The sequence below is a fragment of the Hemicordylus capensis genome, chromosome 1 (genome assembly GCF_027244095.1).
Source record: "Hemicordylus capensis ecotype Gifberg chromosome 1, rHemCap1.1.pri, whole genome shotgun sequence".
In the NCBI taxonomy this organism is placed as follows: domain Eukaryota; kingdom Metazoa; phylum Chordata; class Lepidosauria; order Squamata; family Cordylidae; genus Hemicordylus; species Hemicordylus capensis.
In genome coordinates this window covers 382,041,176-382,068,455 of record NC_069657.1, presented here as the reverse complement: position 1 = coordinate 382,068,455, position 27,280 = coordinate 382,041,176, and the positions used below count along the sequence as shown (strand labels likewise).

Genomic DNA, 27,280 nt, shown 5'->3' with positions numbered 1-27,280 from the left:
CAGATTGATAACCCCCTGCACAAAATCCCCTGATTATCTCTCTCAGAGGTTTCATGTAGATGTTAAACAACATCGGAGACAATATGGAGCCCTGAGGGACACCACAGGAAAGTTCAGATTTGGAAAAACAACAGTCTCCAAGAGACACCATCTGGGATCTGCCCGTGAGGTAGGAGTGGAACCACTGCAAAGCAGTGCCTCCTACCCGCAATCCCCTCAGACGTTCCAGAAGAATACTATGGTCATAGTATCGAAAGCCGCCGAGAGATCCAAAAGGACCAACGGAGTCACACTCCCTCTGTCAATTCCCAACTGGAGATCATCCATCAGGCTGACCAGGACAATCTCCACCCCATAGCCTGCCCGAAAGCCAGTTTGAAATGGGTCTAGATAATAAGTTTCCTCCAAGACCACCTGGAGCTGGGAGGCCACCATCTTCTCAATCACCTTGCCCAACCATGGAAGGTTCGAGACAAGCCTGTAATTGTTTAACTCTGAGGAATCCAAGGCAGGCTTCTTCAGAAGTGGTCTAATGATTGCCTCCTTAAGAGAAGGAGGCATCCTGCCCTCCCTCAGAGAAGCATTTATATTCTCTACCAGGCCCTCTACCACAGCCCCCCTGCCAGGTAGTATAAGCCATGTTGGGCAAGGAGCAGGAGGGCAGGTGTTAGGCTGCACCATTCCAAGCAAATTGCCCACATCTTGTCTGCAACTTGGGGGTTGGGGCAGGACTTTGCAACTTGCCTCCAGTGGTTAATTATACTCAGCAATAAAGTATATGTTGTTTAGCCACTTGAGTGAGGACCCACTGTTTCACACTTTGCTGTTCTTCTGCATGCAGCAGAGGACAAGTAGTGACCTTTTCAGTATTTTTTTTGTAATGAATCAGAATCAAAGGCAAGCCACTCAATCTGTCTTCCTGGCAGGACTGTAGCTAGCCTAAAAATTTGTGGGGAGCTAAAAAAAAAAAAAAAAGTAGGAGGGCCAGCTTATCTGGCTCCTATCAATCCTACGTGGAAGCAACATTTAGTTATTTAAAAATTATTTGTTTGTGAAAAATGTAGTGGGGCAGAGCAGTGTTCCCTCTAACAAGGCTACCCAGATAGATAGATAAACTTTATTACGATCGTAGATCAGGCAGTACAAGAAAAACATTACATAAGACTAGAGCATATAATACAAACAATATAGCAAAACCTAGCCACATTGAAAGTGATCTCTTTACAAAAGTTAGATAACAAAAACTCTAAATAAAATTCAACAGAGTGACTGGGAAACTTCCCCAAAAGAGGAGAAATTAGTTTTAAACGAGCATCGCTATAAAATTTACAATATAAAATAACATGAGTGGTAGTTTCTATGGCAACTATTCCACAGGGGCAAATCTTTAAATTAAATTAAATGGAATCCCTTTATATCTACCATCCCTAACAGCCATCGGAAGGGCTTTTAGGCAGGCAAGAGTAAATGGACACCTAAATGTAGGGATAATAATATTATCTAAATATGCTGCCGGTTTGGGATTAAAAAGTTGTTTCCCCAGATAGATACCACTCCTTATACAGGCTGTATCCACTTGCAGTTCTGTATCGGCAATACACTGCTTAATAACCTGCCAGGCCAGATCATGTCCTAATCTAGGAATTTCCTCATGAGAGAACCCAAATTGAAGAAGTTTATTTTTAAGCAAGGTCTTCCACTTATAATTAAAGTCATCAGTCATTACCAAGGAAGCCAGGCCTACATTGGCAAAAACCAGTTTTAACCAAAGCATTATAATACAGGTCCAGTAATCCGCTTCAACCCTAGCGAGACCTACTTCTCATCTGGTAAGAGAGTTGGGAACACAGGGGGGAAACGTGACAGCTTCCAGCAGGCCAAAATTACTAGGAGGCCCCAACTGGGCACCATAAAAAAAAAAGGATAAACTTTAGCAACAATTAACTTAATCGCCGCTGTGATAAATGAGGCCCCTCTCGTAAAATGGAATTGTTTTATTTTATTTGTAGAAATTTGAGCATTTTGGATGGATTCCCAGATGTTGTTGACTACAACTCCCATAATCCCCAAGCAAAAGCCATAGCAACTGTTAGAGTGAATCCCTGTTAGAGTGAATACTGGGGCAGAGGTACATGGAGAGGGGAGGCCTTCCCTAGCCCCCTGGCTACAGGTCTGCTTCCCAGGCCACTCAACCTGGCTATTTCTGCCAAACTCTTCCAATGCCCATATAGAAGTGTTATTTTTACATTTTCTTAAAACCTTGTATTTTGCAAGGTTCTCATTTTGTTCCTATTCTAACTTCTCTAGTCTTTTAGCCAAGGGCCAGAAAATATATGGCAGAACTGGAACATCAGAGTCCTTCACGGAGCACGTTTTGTGTGGTTTCCCAGGAGTTGATCACTGAGTTACTTTTGTACAGAGCTGGCATATTTTCCTGTTTGTCCATTGCCTTATGACAAATTTACCATGTGTATAGTCTACAAGAGACTGTTTTGAACCATATTTGGGAAGAAGTATGTGGGTGTTGAGATTGATTTGCAGTTTCTAAGTGGAGTGAACTGCTTTATATCTGAGAAGACCAGGGTCAGGAAGGATAAATACTTGTCATTCATGGCATTACAGGCTGATTTATAGATCTGGACAACATCACGCTAAAGGAAATGTCACAAGAGTTAAATAAACAAAAAACGTGAGTCACATAAGGACCACTGATCAGTTTAGCTAATTGCATCACAATAACAACATATATCTAATAATCAGTACTCACAAAAATTATACTTTTTACTGAGAAGAAAATGGAAATTTTAGCCCATTCTCAGATTTTGGAGGACTGAGGAAATTAAGAATGATCCATTTTGAAAAAGAAGATAAAATTCACAGTCTAAACTGAAGGAATGCAACATAACCTACCAGGAGCTTAGGAATAGTGGCCCACATGTCTTGCAGTTTAAAACAGGCAGTCGCCAGCCAGCCCCTATTACAGTCACTGCTAATGAAGTGTAACAAGCCAGGCAAATATGGCTCTGTTCTCCTGCTTTGTGTTCTCTGTTCTCACCTTTGGGCTTGAACTGCTGTGCTGGTTTGCTGCTCTGCTGGTTTCCTGCTATGGTTTCCATATGTTGTTTTTAACCTTTTTATACATGCTTTAATATCATGATATTGTACTTGTATAGTGTATTTCAATTGCGGCTAGTTACACTGGGATTTTATATGACATAAGTATCGTTTTAAAAAAAAGATGAATGACAACATAAATAGTTAGATGGAATCAATTTTAGTCGAATGTTTTGACTTATGTCTTCATCAGCAAAAATTATGATTTTGGGATTTAAAAAAACAACACCACTCATATGGCTTACAAGGTGTCAATTAAGAATGCTGTGTTAAGAGTTCCAGGGCAGGTGACAAGAAAAGAATGATGGACAAATGTTGCAGATGGATGTAAGGTGGTTTTATGTGTTATCCTCCAAGTTCAGTCCATGAACAACTGAACTGTTTAAACACTTGAAAAAGTACACCAAAACAGTGAACATTACTGGAAAGCTGTTTCTATAGTTTATATTATTATACTGTTCTATTGTTCTTATAAATAAATTAATAAATAAATTGCTGTAGAAGTTTTGTCATTACGTTTCATTGCTATCCTTGATTCATTCATATCATTATATATATTTGATCATTTCATTTTCAATATAATTTATATTCATATGTTTAGTGGTTTTTGTTATTTTTGGTTACATTATTAGGCTCTGTTGTTTTGTTTCATATACAGTATGAGAATGTGGACAGTACCCTTGGATCTTTGAATTTGTCTATCTATATCCTCGACTCTTGCCCTTCTTGGCTAAAAAAGGCTGCCAGGGAAGGACTGGCTGAGTGGGTGGAGAAAGTAGTTAACACCTCATTGACAGAGGGTGTGGCTTAAACTGCCTTAAACTGGCAGCCATCCGCCACCATGAAAGAAACCCTCCCTATATTCCACCATATTGGACAAATACCAGCCAGTCTCCAGTCTCCGTTTATTGAGCAAGGTGTTTGAGTATATGGTGGCAATCCCGGGATTCCTGGAGGAGACAGATTATTATCCTGGAGGAGACAGAAACCCAAAACTAGGTTTCAGGCCTAGTTTTGGTACTGAAACTGCCTTGGACACTCTAGTGGGTGACCTATGCCAGGAACTTGATGGGGGAGTGTGTCCCCTTTAATTCTGCTGGACCAGTCAACAGCTTCTGATACTATTGACCATAGTATCCTTCTGGACAGTCTGGCACAGATGAGACTAAGGGGAACTGTGATGCAGTGGTTTTATTCCTCCCTGTCAGGGAGGTTCCAGAAGGTGGTGCTGGAGGACCTGCTTAAGACCTTTGCCTTTGCCTTATGGTGTCCCACAGGCTCTATCTTGTCCCCCATGCTTTTTATAATCTTCATCAAACTGCTTGCACAGGTTATCAGGGTTTCAGAATGGAGTATCATCAGTATTTAGATGATATCCAGCTTTATAGCTCACTGCCATCCCCAGCTGGAGAGGCTGTGACGGTCCTGGATCCGTGTCTAGAAGTAGTTTTGAACCGCATGAGGGCTAAGAAGCTGAAATTAAATCCAGAAAAAACAGAGGTTTTCCTGGTTAAGAGATCTGCTAGACTGGGAGTGGATAATCAGTCTGTTCTTTATTGCACTCCCTCTGAAAGAGCAGCTTCTCAACTTGGGAGTGCTGCTGGATACCCAAGTAGTATGGTGGCCAGGGCTGCTTTTGCCCAACTTTGGCTTGTGCACCAGCTATGTCCATTCCTGGACCAAGCTGGCATTGCCACAGTGATCCATGACCTTGTCACCACACAGTTAGGCTACTTTCATGTGGTTTATGTGGGGCCGCCCTTGAAGATCCTCCAGAAATTACAGTTGGTGCAGAATGCAGCCGCTAGGGTTCTGGCAGGAGCCAGATACTCAGCTTAAATCATTTTGCTGCTGAACCAGCTACACTGGTTGCCAGTGTTCTTCCAGGTGCAATTCAAAGTGCTCGTTTTGACCTTTGAAACCCTTTACGGCTTAGGGCCAAGATACTTGAAGGACTGTCTACTGCTGCATAGTTCTGCCTGGCCTGTGAAATCATGTAGAGGGGCTCTCATGCACACCCTGCCACCCTCTGAAGCACGACTATCAGTGACCCATGGGTAAGCCTTCTCAGTGGTGGCCCTGGCTCTCTGGAACTCCCTGCCCCTTGATCTTAGACTTGCCCCCAGCCTGTTTAATTTTAAACAAAAGTTGAAGACTTTTTTTTATTTCAGCAGGCCTTCCCTTAAGTCTATTTCTTTGTGATTACCTTGTTTTAATTGTCTTATCCCACACTTTTATGATTTTAGAGACTGCTTTTTCTCTATTTTTAAAATTAATTTTGTTGAAAGCCACCACAAATTTATTTATGAGGAATGGTAGCATACAAGTCTTTAAAATTATACATATATACACACGTTCTCATTTGTCCAGCGTCTCATGATGTGAATGTTGCACAACAGAAAAATATTTCCATATCAGTATGGTTGCCTGAACTGAAATGTCTGGCCACAGGTATTCCAATTTATTTGTTAAGATGGCAGATGTGATGTTCCTGAAATGTGTCCTCAAGTCTATGAATGTTACATAAATATAACAAATGCATATTTATATTTAACAAATACATAAATAAATATGGTTATATTATAATCCATTTTTTGTAGACAGAGAGCTAGAGATTTGCTTTCAGTTCAACGTATTTCAAAGATTCCTCACAGAATCCAAGAAGCTGTAACCTAAATTATCTTTACAGGTTAAAAGTTTTAACTTAGTTGCTAAAACATGGCAGGAAATCATTGTAGTCTTTCACTTTGGGACTGAAGAAGCCTTTCCTGATCATGACTTTAGTGAGAAAGGATGATGCCAGGACTTTAGTAAGAAAGCCAGGACTGCCACACATGGCATCCCTGCTCTTAAATGCAAGCAAATAGTCACATATGACAAGCATACTCTTTACTTCTCCTACACAGAGTAGGAAAATGTCATGTGATTAGAGGTCATGAGTCTGAGGCTTCCAGCTGTTAGCCTCTCAGAAGGCTATCCCTGCCTTATGGCAGATGTGAGCTTCTCAGTTTCCTGATATTCTTCTGACAATGCCTCCATGCTGGTCTCCTGCTTTGGAGTATGGCCCTGGCCTGCAGCCATTGAATTAATAAGAGTGATTGGAATGCTGCTGTTGTTGAGGCTGCTGCGTGTAGTGAGCAGTATAGTAGGATCTGTGCATGAAACACAATTGTCCTTTCAATGGTGCTCCGTTCCACAGGGCTCTTTACACTTGGCAAAGGAGCCACATTTTTCATTCAAGTAAATTAGAGTCATTCTAATGCCTTTGTAACAAAAAAATACATTATGTCGCATTTCTTACATATTTTTGAAGCGGCTCTGAAATAAATTCATTTTCATCATCAATGTTACTGTAAATAATAAAGTTTCATTGTCTAGCAGCATACACCACTTAATGACAGCTGTATATGTACTTAGCCATTGTTAAGAATTACTGTATAGATTGGTCGTCTTTATCCTTAGACTTATTGTTCCTCTTTTAACCTGCCTAATACATTCAAAACATGTAAATTTTGCTTTTAAAAGACTTCTAAAAATGTTGGGAGAGGATATTGCAGAAGCAGCATATTTTATCCAGATCTGTTTATTAAATCAAACTCCTGCATGGAGTTGCAGAAGTGTGTGCCTGTGTCCTCAGAGGGTGTGTGTGTGGTGTGTGTGTGGTGTCATCTGACTTGATTAAAAGGACATGAATAGCTGGCAGACAGACTTCTGTCTGTCCCCCTGGGAGTATCTGATAAATAGCTAACTGGGGCCAAAGTAGAATGAAACAGTCAACAGATAAGATTTAACCTTTAACAGAATGAATGTTTGTGTCTGAAGTCTTGTAAAGCCTCCTGAAGTCTTCTAATGGTGAAATCAGTGACAAAATTAGGTGTATTCCCATGTACCACATTCTGCCAGAGGAATAACAAAGGATCATAGTTTTAAATCATATTTAGTAGGTAAATAAGTACATTAAAGTATATTCTGTTGCTAGCAACACTCCCATCCCTGGACCTTCATAAATGACACTTCTGAATCATCTTTCTGTAGGAGGAAATAAATGCAGCAGAGGCTCACTGTGAATGTGAATGGTGAGCGGTATTGCTTGAAAAGGCCAGTTCTGTAATCACCTAAACTTCTACTGTCACAATTACCAATATATGAAGCGCTATTAGTTCCCTATCTCCTTAAAGGCCTAATACATAAATACATCACACACACACACACACACGTAGAGAACTCTTTCAGAGTTAAAATATGACGAGTTATATTCTTCAGTATTTGGCTATAGTTTAGGTAGTTTTATTTTTATTTCTTTAAACAAACAAAACATTAAAGCACAAATATATAACATTGTTTAATTCACAGGAGAAGGAAGGGAAAGGAAGAGAAAAAGAAAGAGGGGAGGAAACTGTAGGAGACTAAATAACATCAAAATCAGGCAGGCCCAAAGGCTTTACTGGAGAGCAATGTCTTGACTAGGCAATCTGGAATTAGCCAGAGTGTCTGGATGCTTCTCAGGGCAGCCCCATGAAGAATGCATTACAGTACTCAAACCTGGAACGGCTCCGTTCAGGAGTTTGAAAACGTTCTATCAGGCAGCCGGTGCTGCCAGAAATGAGCTGAGAGCTCGCTCGGGCTCTCAGCAGCCCAGGCCATGCTCCGGGTTTCCTGCTTCCTCCCCTCCTCCACTGATGCAGTCCATGCTGCACCAGATCCTAACATGGCGGTGGCAAGCTGGTGAAAAGCGCGGCAGGAGGGAGCTTCCAGGCCGAGAGTGAGTGGTGTGAGTGGCGAGCCGAGCTTCAGTTAGGGGGGCTGTGGTGATGTTGCCTTCATTGTTCGGGCTGCAACACATTGTAGTATCTATGGATGGAATTAAGATTCCCCGCCCGCCCCTGGCCGGTGTCTCTCTTTGCTCAGCTCTGACAACAGCAAAGCGAATCCAGATTTTGCGAGGAGAGTCAGCAGCAAGCATAGAAATCTGTGTGTTTTGTTTTGTGTTTGAAAGAATGAAGCATGAAAGGTTCTCATCCCCGCCTCAAAGTGATCTGGAGGGGACCTAAATCCCTTAACCCAAACACCCATTCTAGGCATTTTTTTCCAGAAGATAAACCAGGAAAAACGGGAATTGGTTTGGATGCGGCCTCACCCTTGCCAGAAGCAGTGGCGCATTGAGAAGTGGATGTGGCCACTTTGCCCAGCGCAGAAAGGCCGGGCGACGGGTACTCTGGTTCAGTGGTGGAGGGAGAGAAAGAGGGAGGGAGGGAGGGCTTTGTCTTTTCCAGTAGCCCGGGCAGGAAGGGGGAGTTCGCTCTGGGCTCCTCTGGAGCCCGAGCCCATACCCCTGTGTGCATGATGTCACGCACACGGGCGCATGTGGGGGGGGCACTGAGCGGGGCCGGACCCAGGCTGCTGTTCGGCTGGCTCCGCAGCTGGCCCGCACTGTGGCAGGAGGCCAAGCATAACTGTGACCTGTGCTGGGCATGACCTCTGCTTTGGAGTAGGGAAAGAAATATGTGGGATGGAAATATGAATATCGAAATATTTCTGCTAATGCATATTTGCATAAATATACGTGTTTTATATTCTTACATTCTTATGAGTTTAGTTGCTGTTTGTGCCCTCAGAAACCCACGTGCTAAAAATACTGCGTGTGTCACAGTGTGTGTGTGGGTGGTGGTGGTGGTATTTAACTTGCAGCATGGGAAGCAGCACTGCCCAAGTCCTTTAGGTCCAGGCTCCAAAATTACCTAGGTGAGTGCCAGATGCGTAGGGAGGCCAGCAGCGGCTTGTTTCACCTGCTGCTGCAGGCCTGCCCAGCCACATCCCTGCATCTGACTGCGCCGCAGCATCTGCTGTCAGATGCAGGGGGCAGGGTTTTGCTGGCAATCGGGGCCGCGTGCCACATTTCCAAGCAAATTCCCAGCTGGCACCGTGTTAGCAGTGCGGCTGGGAGTGGCTCTCCCTGCTTCAAAAGGCAGGGAGACGCGTTCCTGGCCAGGCTGGGAAGCTGGCGCGGGGCTAAGCTGCTCATAACAAAGCTGTGCGGCTCCGTTTTTGAGCAGCTTGGCCCCACGCCGGCTTTCCAGGCTGGCCGCGAACGTGTCTCCCTGCCTTTTTGAAGCAGGGAGAGCTGCTCCTGGCCACGCTGTGAACACGGTGCCAGCTGGGAATTTGCTCAGAAATGGGGCACGGGTGATGAAATGGAGCCAGCGTGGTGTAGTAGTTAGAGTGCTGGACTAGGACCGTGGGAGACCCGAGTTCCAATCCCCATTCAGCCATGAAACTAGCAGGGTGACTCTGGGCCAGTCACTTCTCTCTCAGCCTAACCTACTTCACAGGTTTGTTGTGAGGAGAAACTCAAGTATGTAGTACACCGCTCTGGGCTCCTTGGAGGAAGAGCGGGATATAAATGCAAAATAATAATAATAATAATAATAATAATAATAATAATTAATAATAATGTGTGACACAGGAGACGTGGCTGGGACACGAGGTGTGGCCCCTGAGGGGCGCGGCCTGGGAACCAGTTTGAGCAATGGTGGCCCTGTCCCTGGTGAGCGTTCTGCAGCATCTGACTCGTTGGCTTGACTTAGCAGCAGTTCCTGTATTCTTAAATGGTAGGAAAGGAATATTTTACGAACAGAGGTGTAACTGGCGGCAGGGCAGCCAGGGCACGTGCCCTGGGTGCCACATGAAGGGGGGCACAAGATGACGGCCCCACCACCACCACCAAAATCACAATCCCCAGCGGGCGCTGGCACTGCTCACCACTGTGGCTGGCCGGCGTCGGGCGCCCGGGCTGCGGCGCCGGCGGACCTGGCACCTGACCCGTGCACCCTCCCACTAGCGCAGGCGCAGCAGTTGAAAAGCACACTCGCGAGATCTCCAAGCGGTGCGCGAGCACTCCCATTGGCCGGCAAAGCGCGCACCGCCGAGCTGGTTGAATCCAGTGCATGCCTCCCTCCAGTGCTGCACAACCACGTGGCCGGGGAGACTAATCAGCTGCCTGCTGGGGCGTTCTGCCTTCCTTAGCTATGTGAGTTTGTTTGTCCCCCCCGCCCGGCTTGCCCCACACTGCTTCCTGGGCCAGGCGCCTTCCTTAGAGAGGTGCTCTTCCTTAGCCCTGTTTGTGTGTTTGTTTGTTCCCCCCACACACACACTTCCCCCACGCTGCTTCTAGTGGTGTGCCTGGTCCGGCAGAAGCCTGGTCTGGCACTTGCGGGGGTGTCTCTTTAAGGGGGGGTGGTAGTACTTACCCCCCCCCCGCCGCTCTTCCCCTTCCGGCGCTGCTGTTTTTAAGAATCTTCTTGGGGCGGCAGAGTTCCTCCCTGCCGCCCCTGCCCCCGTCATTGTCCGTCAATGGCTTAAATGAAGAAGAGCTGGCGGAGAGCATGCACCCTTCGTAGCGCATGTGCTTGTCTCCGCCACGCACGCCACATGACACATGTGGGGTGCGTGCGCCCGCGGCGGAGACAAGCACGTGCGCCGTGAAGGGCACATGCGCTCCGCCAGCTCTTCTTCATTTAAGCCATTGACGGACAATGACGGGGGCAGGGGCAGCAGGGAGGAACTCTGCCGCCCCAAGAAGATTCTTAAAAACACCAGCGCTGGAGGGGGAAGAGCAGCGGGGGGGGAGTACTACCACCACCCCTTAAAGAGACACCCCTGCCCTTCCAGACTGCCAGAATTCTGGACCGGTCCGGTGGCTTTCCCAGTGGACCCCCGAACCGAACCATGCACACCACTAGCTGCTTCCCCGGACACCTTCCTTAGAGAGGTGCTGCTCGGCTCCTTCCTTAGCCCTGTGTGTGTGTGTGTGTGTGTGTGTGTGTGTGTGTGTGTGTGTGTGTGTTCCCCCCTCCACACGCTGCTTCCCCGTTGCCTTCCTTATTTATTTCATTTTAAATTAACTATTGGATGAGGGCTGCGCTCATTCCTAAACCGTGTGTGTGTGTCCCCCTTCCTCCACGCTGCTTCCCCGTCGCCTTCTTTATATATTTCATTATTATTTACTGTTGGATGAGGGCTGCGCTCCTTCCTAAGCCCTGTGTATGTGTGTGTGTGTGTGTGTGTGTTTGTTCCGCCCCCCCCTTCCCCCACGTTGCTTCAAGTCTGATGTATGAAAAAAATTGCTTAGTGGGTTTCAAGTGCTTGTGAAGAATTCTAGGAGACTGTATCAGTTTTCAAAGGCAGCATGAGTGCAACACACACGCACAGTTCTTGGCCCTTCCCAGCTTTTGGTGAACTAAAAGTCTCTTTCTCCCTTTTAAAAAGGATTGTATACTTCAGTGGTCCCTCTGATATGCAGCAACTGGAAGGACGTCCACAGTTCCTAACATGTCAAACAAGGGCTGCAGGGGTTCAAATGGGCTTAGAAGCTTATTTCTTGGCCCTTCATTTGGGAAGCCCTTCAACTAGAGCAGGGGTTCCCAACCTGTGGCACTCCAGAAGATGTTGCTGAACTACAACTCCCATCATCCCCAGCTACAGTTTTTGTCGCTGGGATGATGGGAGTTGTCGTTCAGCAACGTCTGGGGTGCCACAGGTTGGGAACCCCTGAACTATGTTAAAGTTATCTGAAAGATGGGTGTCAGATTGGATGGGGGAGCGCAATTTCAGTGCTTGCCCTAGGCGCTGTTTTCCCTAGATACGCCTCTGTTTGCGAACCCATCATGGATCTGGTCTCTGTATGTTTCTATATGCAAACGTTCATAAGGAGAGCAAAAGCACGTTTTTCAAGACTCTGAGCGCTGCGTGGGTAACTTTCCTCACAACTGTACTCACGAGGGGGGACGGCAGGAGACATCTCTGGTTGCTGGAAAAGTTTTTTAGGGATTTGGGATGTGGGGGGGGGGAGAGGCAGAAACCCGTTCTCTAATAGGGTGGCTTTTTTTGAACTCTGTGTTGATTGGTTGCCTCCCCACCCTAGCAAGCGTCTCCCCCTCCTCTTCTTCCCCAGCAGCTCTGGTGGGGTTTCAAACGTGGAGGTTTCCAGCTCGTGGGCTCCTCCGCCGCCTCGCCCCGGAGCTAAGTGGAGCAGGAGCCTTTCCGAGGCGCAGGAAGGCGCGAGAGCATGGTCACCCTGAGGGGCTTGGGCTTGTGGGCGCTACTGGCGCTGGCGGTGCCCGGGGGCTGCTTACCACACGGGGGGCTCCTTTTCCCCTTCGGCTTGGAGCGAGGAGACGCTGAGCTGGAGCCCGGGGACGACGCGCGCTCCCCGCCTCTGGAGCTCAGCACCCCGCTGCGTTTCTACGGCTCCAGCATCAACTCCCTCTATGTAAGTGCGGGCCGGGAAAGCGGCGCTGAGATGCGCTGGAGGAGGAGCGGGTCCCGAAGGGGAGACGATTGATGGACACGGGCTCTTGGAGTCGGAGAGGTGGGGGGCCGGGGACCTGGGCGTAGAAGCATGCGGCGGAGCCCTGGGCTCCACAAGACAGGGCTGGAGGAGGAAAGAAGGGAGTGAGGCGTGGTGGCTGTCACTGGTCTTGGGAATGAGGGTGGAGAGGCTGCTGCCCATGCTGCCCTCCAGTGGGGTCGAACTCAGCGCGCAGGGAAGGGCTCGCCGGGGCCGTTGCTTCGTTCCTAAAAGTGAGGAGCGCTGCGCTCACGTCCGTTTGGAATCCTGCCTTGAGAGCTGGGAGGGAGCCGCTTTCTGGCAGGAGTGGGCTGGGCGTGTTTCCTCTCCTGTGTAGGAATGGCCTTCTGCCCATGCTCAGAGGCAATCTCCTTCCTGCCAAAAGAAAAGAGAAGTGTCTTAGAATACATTTGTCTCAGGGTTGAGCTCTGTGACTGATCACTGGTCTTTGGGATAAGGCAAGGCTCGTTTCAAACCCTGGAAAATAAGTTTCCAAATAAAAATTCTTGAAACAAGAGACACTCCTCCTGTGTTTGTAGTTCTCGGCAGAAAGATGCTCCAAACTTAACAGCACCACTTGTTTCTGTGAAATTGAGAAGTCCTGCCATTTAAAGGCAGATATGACCAAAGTTCATCTCATAAAAACAAGGGGGCATGTGGCAGCCCCATATGCAGTTTGCACTGCATATGGCAGATGGAGTTGTGTATCAGTAGGTCAAGGAGTTGGTTGCTGGGTGGGAAGGGGAGGAACTGTCCAGAGGGTTTTGGCATGTAGAATAGTTTTTCCCCCCTAATTCCAAACAAAATAGAAAGCAGATGGGCTTTGTCCTTTCCAGGACTTGCAACTGGAAGAGACATTGTTGCTGTCATTTCAGCAGTTTACTCCATGCACTGTAGGTCAAGCAAATAAAATTACAACTGTATATTTCAGTACAAAGGGTCAGATTCTGTTCTGCTCTAGAAAATTGGCATTCTTCATTGGAACTATTTCAGCTAAGAATTTAATCTATAATTCTTTTATGCTGAACTCTGAATTAGTTTATTTGCTTATTCCAGACGTGACCTTACTCTTCCTCAGTACAGTTAGGGGTTGGAACTAAACCAGATTTCATTATCTTTCTACTCTTCTGGTTCTAGGAATTATGCATATCTTGCAACACAGAATTTTCAAGTGTGCACAGTACTTGAGTTTTGTATTATATTTAAATACAGTTGCCTGATTAAAAACTCTGGATGTTGTACAGTGCTTTGAACAGAATTTTTAATCAGTTGCATTAGTACTTGAGCATGAGACCATGTTATATTATACTATGCAGAACACTATAACCACTATGAATTGCAACAGTATATAAAGTGTAATATAAGATAACACTTATTTTGTGGATACGAATATTCACTTATAGGGTGTTTTTTTAGAGGATTACATCGTTAATACATGTGAAGCAATTTGCACACTAAAAAAGCACCATACAAATGTTGTTATCTTTGGTTCTGCTTTCTCCCATATGAGCCTGCCAGAGCTCTAAGATCAGCATCTGAGGTCCTGCTGTCTTATCTGGCCCACTGCTAGCAGATGTTGATTTGGTGGGTAATAGGTTCACGGTATTTTTTGTGGTGGCTCCCACTTGTAGAATTCATTGCCCAGGAAGTTCTGTCAAACTCCCTCTCATGTGACTTTTAAATGTTGTTTAAAAGGTTTTTTCATTCCTCAAAGCCTTTTAGATTGTTTTAAATTAAAGCTACATATTCTGCTTTTAACTGCTGCTTTTAATCTATTTTTAGTTTGAGATTTGTTTTGATATTTTGTATTCTTACAGTTCTGTTGTCTCAAATTCTAGTATTTGAACACTTATTCAGTTATATGATGGAATGAGCTTATTTTTCCAGAGAATTGTATAAAAGGGATCTTTTATCAATATAAATTCCACCAGTTAGATGTGCATAGAGTTGCTGCAGTTGTAAGCATACTCAGAGGGACATAGGAAGCTGCCATATGCCAAGTCAGACCATTGGTCCATCTAGTTCGTCTCATTGAATTTGTAGAACTTAAAAGTGTCTTAGGAAATCTCAGCTTTAGATTTAATATTTAAACAGTTGCAAGTGAATCACTGTTATTAGGCCAGTGCATGCTGGAAAATGTTGTATTCAACCTGACCAGGAAATTTTCAGGAGGGGTCTTATATGCCCTCTCCCAATTGTCAGGTCAGAACTGACAGTTCTCTGATATTTGGCTAGACCCCTCCTGCCATCCTCTCCCCATCTCCCTCCCTTATCTGGAGCCACCGTGGTAGGGGCCAGGGGACAGCAGATGTCTTATTCACTCCTATGGAGCACTGAAGACAGCCTTCTCACCACTTTCCTTTCACTGCAACTTCTGATTTAAAACATCTCCCTAATCTTTTTTCTGTAAGTTGTTTTAGGTCCTCAAGTGGTGTGGGGGATTGTGGGTGGGTGTAGTTTTCTTATGGGGTGCAGAACTAGCTGCTGTGAGAGAATGGCTTGAGTAACATGTTTTCTCATAAAAATTGTTTTGATGCAACTTGTAATCTTCTCTGTGTCCCTGGGGTTGGGTGGAGTAAAATAAAAATACAAACAAGATGCATAGCCAGACTATGGAAATACTTCCATTTAATTTAATAGCATTTTGTTTTGTTAATAGTCTAAATTTTCAAAAAGGATATTGACAATTCATATTTCAGAACATAACTTCCCCTCACAGTGTGGGCCAGACTAATCCATGCTATATATTTTAGAAGCTTCAGATAATTCAGTTTTGTCCACATTAGAACTACAGTGCCCTTCTAAAATACTGTTGCATCCAACTTGCTCTTATATAGGCATGTTAATATTCCTAAATTGTAATGCTGAGATGCTGAAAATTACTAATTTCCACCCAAACTTCAGAACACAAACATAAAAACTGTTCAGCTGCTTCCTTTTTCTGCTCCTCTGCCTGCCTTTTATAAATTATTTTAGGTAATTGAAATAGAACTATGTATAAAGTAGGTGGCATGTTTTCTACATCCCATAAATGTAATTTAACCATCTATATAATTCAGAAGTACTGAATCCTAAAAATATATCAAGCAGTTGTGTCCTGTCAGATGAAATGGAATTATACCCTAAAAGGAAATGATGGATTCTATAGCTGTTACTGTTAAGCACCAATGTTCAGTTTCCCCTCCTCCCTCCTATGCTTCATATACATATCTGTGATAATAAGTAATCTTTCTTTAATATGAATATCCAGCTGCGGACCAGCATTTAGATACATTTGCAGACTGTTAAAATTAATCTGTGCTCATTCTTCTTAAAAGTACACGCACAGATTTAATTGGCCCTTAAATACATTACCTTACTTGGATTAAGTCTGTGGTGCCCTTCCTCATCCCATTGAAGCCTATGGCAAAATTATCATTATTAATGAATTTGAATAACATGCTAACTGACTAAATTATGGTAATTTAAAATATTCTAGGTTGAGCTATATAACTACAAATATGCATAGTGGGAGACCACACTATCAGAAACTGAGGATCGTTAATTGTAGCCGGTTTTATTACCCCCAAAGCATTTGAAAGCAAAAGCTGATTAGGCAAGGGTTGATGAATGGATAAAAGGAATGACTTACTGACCAACTTGATTACAGAGGATAGATGTTCCAGTCCTGACACACAGTCCACATTCCACTTGTCTGAGATGTGATTGGTAGATATGTGGGAGAAGACCTTCTGGGTTGTGATGCCCAGACTTGGAATGCCCTTCCTTAAGGAGCTTGTCTGGTTCCCTCCCTTTCACCACTTCAAGGTTGTTGAAGACTGCCTTGCATCTGGGTTAATATTTGCAACCCTGAACCATTTGGCTTCACTCTTATTTGTGGTGTTGTGATTTCGTTGCCTTCTTAAATCTGATTGTACACTGCTTTGAGGGTGTTTGTTTAGAAAGCAGCATATGATTAAAAAATAAAAGTAAGTTTCACATGTGCTCTCGAGGTTGGGAGCGGTTGGACGGAAGAAGGGGAGTTCTTATAACTGGCCTAGCCAACTATCACTATTCCAAGGACCATGTCTCCCAAGGCTTTGCCATGCTGTGCCAACTCTCAGCCTTTATGGCTACAGTGGGATCCTGTACCAAGAAAATAGAAGTATAGTGGATGGGAAACCAGTATAGTGGAGGGGAAGCCAGGAGCCCAAATCTTATTATCATTGTTGTTGATAACAGCAGTCCCATTGGGATCATAAAAAACTCCACTACATTTGACCACCTGACTGTTTTTTTCAGGCCTATTCTACAAGTACATGTGCACAAGAACTTTCAGAAATATTAGGATATGATACCAACAGAAGGGGAGGGTTTTGTCACTTGGTGGGTGTTCCCTAGAATGACCACAAAGGGGATGGTGGCTCAGCTGGCTATTTGGGACAGAAGCAAAATGCTAGCTCTGCGCTTAACCATTTTACTTCAGTTGTGTCTGCTAGTTACTGAGCCCAGAAGAGATGCTAATGTCCTTTTTGCAGAAAGAGGCTGCAATCCCATTTCCCACCTCTGTATAAATGAAGGATTTTTCAATTGACCAATGGAGGTCAGCTGACGTTTGCCCTCCATTTGATCACATTGTTGTTGTGGTCAGTATAGTTGAAGTTTGGCTCAGAGTAGTGCACCTTCAGCCCAGAGGATACAGATGGGATCTGTAAGAGCCAGCGTGGTGTAGTGGTTAGAGTGCTGGACTAGGACTGGGGAGACCCGAGTTCAAATCCCCATTCAGCCGTGATACTAGCTGGGTGACTCTGGGCCAGTCACTTCTCTCTCAGCCTAACCTACTTCACAGGGTTGTTGTGAGGAGAAACCCAAGTATGTAGTACACCGCTCTGGGCTCCTTGGAGGAAGAGTGGGATACAGATGTAATCATCATCATCTCCTAGACATGCCTGAGCATGCCTACTTATTGTTATTGTTGGAAGCAATTCTTTCTCTTTGCTGATCTGGGAGTGGTTCATCCTAGCCATACACTTAATCTTCCACACAATGGCAGTGACCTTGTTCTAGGGGTGTGTAGAATGGGTCCAAATTGAACCCAGTTTGATTCGGACTGGCCTGGTTTGACCAGTTGAAGCTAGAACCAGACTGGCCCCCAGAAAAAGGGGCTAGTCCAGGTTTGAACTCAACCAGGCTCTGTTTGGATCAGTGTGGATAAAAATCAATGATTTTTTAAAAAAAATCAAAAAAATCGGATTTTTTAAAATTTAAATCGGATTTTTAAAAATAAAATGCTTTTTGAGGAAAATATATTACCATCCAAAGGTTATTCCATCATGAAATAAAGATTAGTTTTTTAATTATGTAGAATAAGGCTGTATATGTTTAATTTTTTTTGGTAAATAAATTCCATTAATCCATTCACAATGTCATGCTCTTCCAGAGGTTTTTGTAAGATTATTGGGCAGTTTCTCTGCCTACAAGATATTATCACAGATGCTTGGTTTACTTTTGCAGTTCTCAAAACTGAATTTGACTCAGCAGAGATCACATGCCTCTTCTTCACAGCAAAAATGTTATGACATAAACAGAGTTGAGAAAAAGACCTTAATCCTATTGTTCTACAAACCTATGAATACAGAATCAACCCCTTCAGTGCTAAATTTCAAGAAGTTCCGTGAAATAGAATAGAAACAATATTTTTCTGATTGTTTGGAGTGGAATAGATCTGCACAAGAAGAAAGTGAAACTAAGTGTGAAGAGGGAGGGGCAAGCAGACAAGCAGTACAAAATGAAAGTGAAACTTTCTGAGCACAATACTGCATAGCCACAGACAGACAAGTCTTTGGATCTTTTTGTGTGTATGACCTGAGGTTTATCACATTCTTTCCTTGGAGGAAAAAACCTATAATGGCAGCAGGCCGTAAAAGAGACCCAGTTTGGCAATATTTTAATGAAGTTCCTTTACCTATCGGTAAGGCAGGCATGTGTGCAAAATGCAAACACTGCAACAAAGAAATGCAAGGCCTGGTGGCCGGAATGAGGCAACATCATGAGAAGTGCTGTGATGAAGATGACCAAAGAAACACATTTGAACAGGCAGGATCTTCAGGTTGGTAAACATTTTTATTGAATCATATAATATTTCTAAAGACTGCCTTGAACTGTCATGTTTGAGCAAAATTATATTTCTTATTATTACTGCATGTTACTGTCATTTGGTACAGTTATGAAGAAAAGCAAATATTCCTTTTGGGGCAGTGCTGTGTACAATAAGCAGAAATTGTATAAACAATAAAATAACAGCATTGACTTTTTTTGTTTAGGGGAATTCATGGATTCTGGAAACTATCCACCTTCAAGATCACCATCCTCCTGTTCTACAGTTTCAGAGTTATCCATCCAGGATAGTGCTTCATTAGCATCATCATCAGACACCCACAGCCACATATCACTATCACCTAAAAGAAAGAAAAAATCCTTCCCTCCTGGAACCACCATAGATAAGTTTGTGATAAAAACTAGCAGATTAGAAAAAGAGTTAATTGATGAAAAAATTGCCCAGTTTGTTTATGCAACGAACTCTTCTTTCCATCTGACTGAGAACCCACATTTCATTAATATGGTTCAGTCACTGAGACCAGGATACAGTCCACCCAGCAGAGCAGATGCTGCAGGGAAACTGCTGGATAAAGTGTATGACAGAGAAATGGAGCAATGTGCAACAGCTCTGGAGGGTAGAATTGTTAACCTAAGTATTGATGGGTGGAGTAATGTCCACAATGATCCTATTGTATGTACTTGTATAACAACAGAAGAAGGGAAAGTCTTCCTTGCACAAACAATTGATACGTCAGGAAATGCACACACAGCAGAATACTTACAAGAAGTGGCAGTAAAAGCTATAACAACATGTGAACAAAAATTCAAATGTCTAGTACGCAGTTTGGTCACAGACAATGCTGCAAATGTATCCAAGATGAGAAGAAATTTAGAAGAGCAGGAAGGGAATACAAAGCTAATAACATATGGTTGCAGTGCTCATTTGCTGCACCTCTTAACCAAAGACTTAAGTGTTCCAGAAATAAAGACTAATGTTGTTGAAATTGCTAAATACTTCCGTAACAATCACTTTGCTGCAGCAGCTCTGAAAAGGATGGGTGGAACCAAGCTAACGCTCCCACAAGATGTTAGATGGAACTCTGTGGTGGACTGTTTTGAGCAGTATATCAAGAACTGGCCTATTCTGATGACAGTTTGTGAACAAAATCGAGATAAAATAGATGGCACTGTCACGGCCAAAATCCTCAACATTGGGCTTAAGAGAAATGTTGAACATATGCTGAGCATCCTGAAACCCATCTCTGAATCTTTAAACAAAATACAGAAAAATAGCTGTTTTATTGCTGATGCTGTTGAAATTTGGAAGGAACTGAGTGAACACTTAAAAGCAGAACTACACATGGACAGAATTAAATTACAAGCATTAAAAAAACGAATGGGACAAGTACTGTTTCCAGCTCATTTTTTGGCAAATATTGTCAATATCCAGTACCAGGGTCAAAACTTAAGTGCTGAGGAAGAGGAGTTAGCTATGACATGGGTATCCAGCAATCATCCATCTGTAATGCCAACTATAATAAACTTCAAAGCTAAGGGGGAACCATTCAAGAAATATATGTTTGCTGAAGATATTTTAAAGAAAGTCACACCAGTGAACTGGTGGAAGTCACTTAAGCACTTGGATTTAGAGACTGTTCAAGTAATGATTTCACTTTTAACAGCAGTAGCTTCTTCTGCAGGCGTTGAAAGAATATTCTCTTCCTTTGGACTCATTCATTCCAAATTGAGAAATCGTTTGGGACCCGATAAAGCAGGAAAGCTTGTTTTTCTTTTCCAGATTATGAACAAAGAAGAAGATGAAGATGACGAGTGAGCTACAGAGGACAGTATTTAAGTTTTTCATGTGTAGGCTGGGCTGACAGTCTAAGTTTCTTAAAATATATATATTTTGTTTAGCCAAATTAGTTAACAAACATGGATGTTTGTTTAAGCAAATAACATATGCTGTAATGTTATTGTTTCAGTTGAATAAATCTATTTAAATTCTTATTATTAAGGTAATGATTATTTTTCTCCTTCCTAAGTACAACAGAAAAGTTGTCCAAATATGAATGATTAACCTATTAAACTGGGGATAAAAAAACTAATATGAAAAGTTGTTATTCTAAAAATCTTCATCTACTTGCATATTAAAGTTATACCAGCAAGAATTAGTCTTTATGTAGAAAACTATGATTTAAATCAAGCCTTACTGACTAGTGATTTAAATTGTGATTTAAATTGTGAATTAAATCAGTTTGATTTAAATCAAATCCACCCTGATTTGGATTAAACCGGTTTGACCCAGTTTGGGTTGCTTGTAAAAGAGAATTTGGTAAGGCTTCCCATTTACAAGCAAAGGGAGATCTCTGATAACTAAAAGGGGGTTGAAAACCTTTTAGTTATAAGGGATAGTTATGATTCCTTATAATTAAAGGGGGTGGGGTGCAGGTAAGAGGGCACCTTCCCCATGGTGGCACAGCGGTGCCAGCTCCTCAGCTGTGGTGGGCCTCTGGGCCTCTAAGCCCAGCCGGTGCTCCCCCCCCATCAGTGCAGGCTGGTGGGGGCCCATTTCCAGCTTCTGCACATAAGTGGAGTCCAGAACTGGGCTCCTGCTGGTCTGCACTGATGGGGGGGAGTGCCAACTGGGCCAAGAAGAGTGGTCACTGGCCCACCGCAGCCGAGGAGCCTGCGCTGCCACACCACTGTGCATAAGGTGCCCTCTTACCGCCGCCAGCCCTTTCAACCCCATTTTAGTTGTTAGGGATCCCCCTTTGCTTGTCAAGGAGAATCCTTACCAGATGGTGTACCGATTGCCCCGTTGCCCAATTGAGTCCCTAACTGATAGTGGTGTGCACGAACCAGTCCGGAGGCCATGTTAGAGGCCTCCGAACCAGTTCGGAACCTGGCCGGTCCGGCGGTCCAGCACTGGGGGGGGGGTGTCTAGCTTTAAAGGTGGGGGGTAGTACTTACCCCTCCCACCGCTCTTCCCCCTCCAGCGCTGCAGTTAAAAGTGAAGTTTGGGGGGTGACAGCGTTCCTCCCTGCCGCCCCTGCCCCTGTCGTTGCCTGGAAGTAGAGTAAAGTACCAGCACGCATGTGCCCGTTGCAGCACGCCTGTCGCTGCTGTGCATGCGCGCGCCGCACACGTCACATGCAGCGTGCATGTGACGTGTGGCACGCTCACGGTAGCAATGGGGGCGCGTGCGCCACAACAGGCAGATGTGTGCTGGTACTTTACTCTATTTCCAGGCAATGACAGGGGCAGGGGCGGCAGGGAGGAACGCTGCCGCCGCCAAAACTTCACTTTTAACTGCAGCGCCAGAGGGGGAAGAGTGGCAGGAGGGGTAAGTACTACCCCCCCCCCGCCCTTAAAGCTAGACACACACACACACCCAGTGCCGGACCGCGCCTCTGTAGTTCTGTGCACACCACTACTAACTGAGCTGACGGACTTGGTCTCGGGCTTGGCATTGGAGTCTCCAAGACTGGTGGTGGTGTTCGCTTCAGTGTTCACTTTGGGACCAATTTGTCCAGGGCAGCTGAGGAGTTCATAGTGGCCATGACAACTATGGGCCTATCCCAAGTAGTCTCGGGACTGACGCATATTGCTTGTCACACGCTTGATCGGGGTAGTGTTCCATTGGTAGAGACCCGTGTGATTTCCCCATTGTCATGGATGGACCACCATTAGGTTAAGGCTAGATTCATGACCATGTCCCACCTTTGCAGGGCCAGAGGGCCCATTAGGATGGTCCGCCCGGGAAGGTTTCTGGATCCAGTAGGATTCGAAGAAGCGTTGGAGGGATTTAGTGTTGGCTTTGCTGGTGACCCTGTCAATACTCTGGTGGAGAATTGGAATAATCAGTTCTCCAGGGCAGTGGACACTCTGACCCACTGACCTGCTTCGAAACTGGCCCCTTGGTATACGGAAGAACTATAGGGACTGAAGTGGCGAGGTAGATGACTAGAGCGCAAGTGGAGAAAGACTGCTCGAATCTGACAGATCTATGCTCAGGCGATACGTGTGGCAAAGAAATGATTCTTTTCCTCCTGTATCGCGTCCGCAAGTTCACATCCAGCTGAGTTGTTCAGGGTCATAAAGGGGATAATGTTTGCCCTTCCTCCTTGAATCAGTATTTGGAACCAACAATCATTTACTGGCGTTTTTAATGAGTCTTTTGTGGACAGAATCTCTCGTATTCAGGCTGACTTAGATTCAAACTCCACAACTCCTCAGTCTGATGCTGAGGTGTCCAGTAGCTCCTCTTATGTGATGACTCTGGATCAGTTTCAGTTCGTGACTCCTGAGGAAGTGGACAAATTGCTTGGTATGGTGCATCCTAACACCTGCCCTCTTGATTCTTGCCCAACATGTCTTATACTTTCTGGCAGGGAGGCTGTTGTAGAGGGCCTAGTAGAGATTATAAATGCTTCTTGGAGGGAGGGCAGGATGCCTCCTTCTCTTAAGGAGGCAATCATTAGACCACTTCTAAAGAAGCCTGCCTTGGATTCCTCAGAGTTAAGCAATTACAGGCCTGTCTCCAACCTTCCATGGTTGGGCAAGGTGATTGAGAAGATGGTGGCCTCCCAGCTCCAGGTGGTCTTGGAGGAAACTTATTATCTAGACCCATTTAAAACTGGCTTTCAGGCAAGGCTATAGGGTGGAGACTGCTTTGGCCGGCTGGATGGATGATCTCTAATTGGGAATTGACATAGGGAGTATGATTCTGTTGGTCCTTTTGGATCTCTTAGCGGCTTTCGATACTATTGACCATAGTATCCTTCTGGAACTTCTGAGGGGATTGGGGGTGGGAGGCACTGCGTTGCAGTGGTTCCACTCCTACCTCACGGGCAGATTCCAGATGGTGTCTCTTAGAGACTGTTGTTCTTCCAAATCTGAACTTTCCTATGGTGTCCCTCAGGGCTCCATATTGTCTTCAATGTTGTTTAACATCTACATGAAACTGTTGGGAGATATCATCAGGGGATTTGGTGCAGGGTGTTATCAGTACGCTGATTACACCCAAATCTATTTCTCCATGGTTCAGAGAGGTTTTTTAGTGAACCATAACTAAACCTGAGCCCAATATTTCAAGGTTGACTTGAACCTGAACTGGAACTGAACCCTAAACAACAAAAAACTAGTAACGGGTTCAGAATACCATTACTAGAGTAACTGGTTCGGAAGCAGCTCTTGCGAAGACAAGGCTCAGATCAGGGGAGGCAGCAAACCTTTCTGCAAGCAAGCAAGCAAGCAAGCAAGCAAGCAAGCAAGAAAATAAATAAATAAGCAAGAAAACATGTGCAAAAAGACAAGGTAAGTTTGTTAGGGTTTGATTTCCGTTTGGCTAGGGGTTTCTTTTTGACAGGGCACTTTCAGTTGTGCCTAGAGAGTCAATGGATGGGGATTAGCTGCAGATGAGTCACAAAGCTTATTAAAGTCCAGGACCACCAGGATAGCATTCTCTGAAGTGCTGCCTATTCCACTTGCACAGCCAGTAAGACAGGCGGAGTTGAGGAGGTCTCAATGCATGGATGAGATGGTGATGTAGGGAGGAGGAGTTTCTGCACAAGAGAAAATCGCCTTCCTCCTGCTGGGTCAATAATCAACTCTTTGAGGCTTGTAAAAAGAACAGAGAGAAAGACTTTTTATTAAAATTACTACAGACTAGTTCTATCTGAGGCTTTTGGCTTTTTAGATACATTAAAAAACCTTTAACTTGGTTACATGAATACTTCAAAGCGCCCAGATGACTTTGGGGCGGCTTCCTTGGAACTCTTAGTTGCTCAGTGACAAAGAACAGTCATTTAGGAAAATGCAAAGCACACACACAAAAGCAAAATAAATACCTGACACACACAGTCTGACTAAACAAACTGTTCCTTATGGTAGGTTCCCAAAACCAACAAAGTCTTGGCTTCTTCCAGAGGAGATCTGGTCTTGTGCTAGCAAGCATGACTTGTCCCCTTAGCTGAGCAGGGACCACCCTGTTTGCATATGAATGGAAGACTTAATGTGTGAGCACTGTAAGATATTCCCCTTAGGGGATGGAAGAGCAGAAGTTTCCAAGTTCCCTCCCTGGCATCTCCAAGACAGACCTGAGAGAGATTCCTGCCTGCAACCTTGGAGAAGCCACTGCCAGTCTGTGTAGACAATACTGAGCTAGATGGACCTATGGTCTGACTCAGTATATGGAACTTACTATGTTAATATGTCCCTTTTCCTTGACTCACCAAATTCCTGATGAGAATCAAGCCTCCTACAGATCTCTTACCCTGAGAGATTATCCTGCTGATAAGCCATGAGGCATCCAACCTTATGATAGTCTGCATTCTCCACTCAGACTTCCTTTCTTCATCCCAGAAATCCAAGCAACAGCTCTCTGGGTCCCACCCCCCTGGTCGACAGATTGGTTGAGCCCTGGAGTTCACCAACCTGTCAGTCAAGACAATTGTTCACTTCCTGTTAACTCTTTAGAGGGAGGGAAGACTATTCACTACAAATCCCATAAGGGGAGTTGCTGGACACCTCCACAGTAGACTCTGCAGTAACTGTGGAATCCAGCTCGACCCGAATATGAGAGATTTTATTCTCAAAAAAGTCATTAAAAACATCACAGCAAGCAACCGATGGTCCCAAGTTTAAATTCAAGGGGGAGGGGGTACATACTAGTCCCCTCACAACCCTAGACAACTCAACTGTACATGAATTTGTGGAAGCAATGTGGGCAGAAAAGTACTGCTTCTTTGCCATCCACAGTGCCAGAGCATAGATCTTCAGATATGCTCTGTGTTGTGTCGGTAGTTCATCCGAATGCCAAGAGGCTGTCTTTAAAGCAAATTGGAGAGGACACTTAGGAGTGATTGTGTCTACTGCTCTAGTGAGTTCATTATTCCATGATTGTACCAGAGCATCGACTGAATCATTAGCAGAGCCAACCCTACCTCCTTGGGCAGACCAATCTGATAGGTCTTTCACCCCTGCAGGGATGGGTTGTGGCTGTAAGTTCTACCTTAACCAGATGATGATCTGTCCATGACAATGGACGTGACTACAGTGTTATGGGAGAAGTCTAACCTTTCCCCATACCAACTTCTCAATTAACAACACTATACCTCAAAGCTGCTATTTGCCCTGCAGGGGAATCCTGCAGAACTATATGGGTACCAGTTGGGAAAGATTTCTACTTGTGAAAATGGGATGCAGGGAAGGTTAGGCCTTTAGCATTGTTGTCCTGATCCAGTTTAAGGGGACAGGACAGGACCATAATTAAAAATAAATAAATAAATAGTGGATTAGGATCTCCTCCATCATCTATAATTGCATCCTTAGTTTTACGTTTATTCCAACCATACTTCACAAGTCTATCAAATATTATGACTTCTTTCATAACTTGTCACAATATGTGACGAGTTATTAGCTACTGTGGATCCAAGGTTGCAGAATTATTAATTACCTCAAGAGGAGTATTGGGAACATAGGAAGCTGCCTTCTACTGCGTCAGACCATTAGTTCATTTAGCTCAGTATTATCTACACCAGGGATCCTTAACATTGGGGCCCCCAGATGTTCTTGGACTTCACCTCCCATAAACCCCAACCATAGGCCACTGGGGCTGGGGACTATGGGAGTTGAAGTCCAACAACATCTGGGGACTCAACATTGAGAATCCCTGGTCTACACTGCCTGGCAGCAGCCCTCCAAGGTTCCAGGCAGGAGTCTTTCTCAGCCGTACCTGGAGATGCTGCCAAGAACTGAACCTGGGACAGTTGTCTATCACTACCATAGGTTTTGTTTTTGGACAATGAGAATGACATCATTTGTGAACAGCCATGCTCTAATAAAGATGCTTTTGGATTTTGGATTTTAGGTGAATAAGATAACAGTTTGCCATCTGACCCATTGTGTAAGTAGGTCTCTAAAGTCCAAAAGCATAGCTCATCAACTCTGAGAAAAAAAGATGTCAAAGTGTTGGTGCAAGCTCTGATGAATTCCTTTTTTAATTGTAATGAAGGCTGACAGAACAACTGCATTGTAATTATTTTATTTCATTTGATGTTGAATGGATTTGAACTGGTAAACTTTATGTCGGGTTAGCTCTTCATGGTACACATGGAAGCATAACTGGTAGGGCAGGTATGCTGTGCATACATGGTTTCAGGCTTGAAACCAAAGTTATGTTCAGGCTAAAAAAGACAGAGCATTGTTGATAGCTTATATCTATTAAGTGTTCATCCTATTCTCTGCTTAGGTAGGTATAACATTTTACTATTTTGTTTTTAATTAGGTTCTTACTAATGGCATCATTGCAGTAAGTGAGCCATCAAGGGAAGACGATTATCTTGGCCAATTTCCTCTCAGTTTTGGAGGTATTGCTCCCTTTTATGCTGATCTGGATACTACAGGTGGACATGGAAAGGTGTATTATAGGGAAGATTCATCTCCTGATGTTCTTCATCTTGCTGCCAAGTATATTCAAAGAGGCTTTCCAGAGACTGCTTTTGATCCAAGCAGCGCTGTTGTAGTTACTTGGGATTCTGTGGCTCCTTATGCAGGAGCTGGAGAGGATACAATTTTTCAAGTCAAGGTGAGTATGTGGCAGTTCAGCTATAGACAGAAGGAACAAATATAGTGATCTTTTATTTATTTTTCTCTGAATGCCAAAATAATATGCAAACTATGTAAGAATTGTCAAATGTAGGTTTTTTGGAAGACAGGCACATCAAACGTATTATAGTT

At 44.3% G+C, this 27,280-nt stretch overlaps 1 protein-coding gene across 2 annotated transcripts in view; it reads left to right on the top strand.

Moving 5' to 3' along the window:
* The first annotated feature begins 12,084 nt into the window (after positions 1-12,084).
* The window catches only part of NID1 (nidogen 1), a 93,694-nt gene continuing 78,498 nt past the window's right edge, over positions 12,085-27,280 (top strand). For both annotated transcript variants that reach the window (XM_053300013.1, XM_053300007.1), the window contains exons 1-2: positions 12,085-12,382; positions 26,829-27,128. In XM_053300013.1, the coding sequence (XP_053155988.1) occupies positions 12,179-12,382; positions 26,829-27,128 (504 nt within the window). In that variant the 5' untranslated portion in view covers positions 12,085-12,178. The remainder of the gene's footprint in view (positions 12,383-26,828; positions 27,129-27,280) is intronic.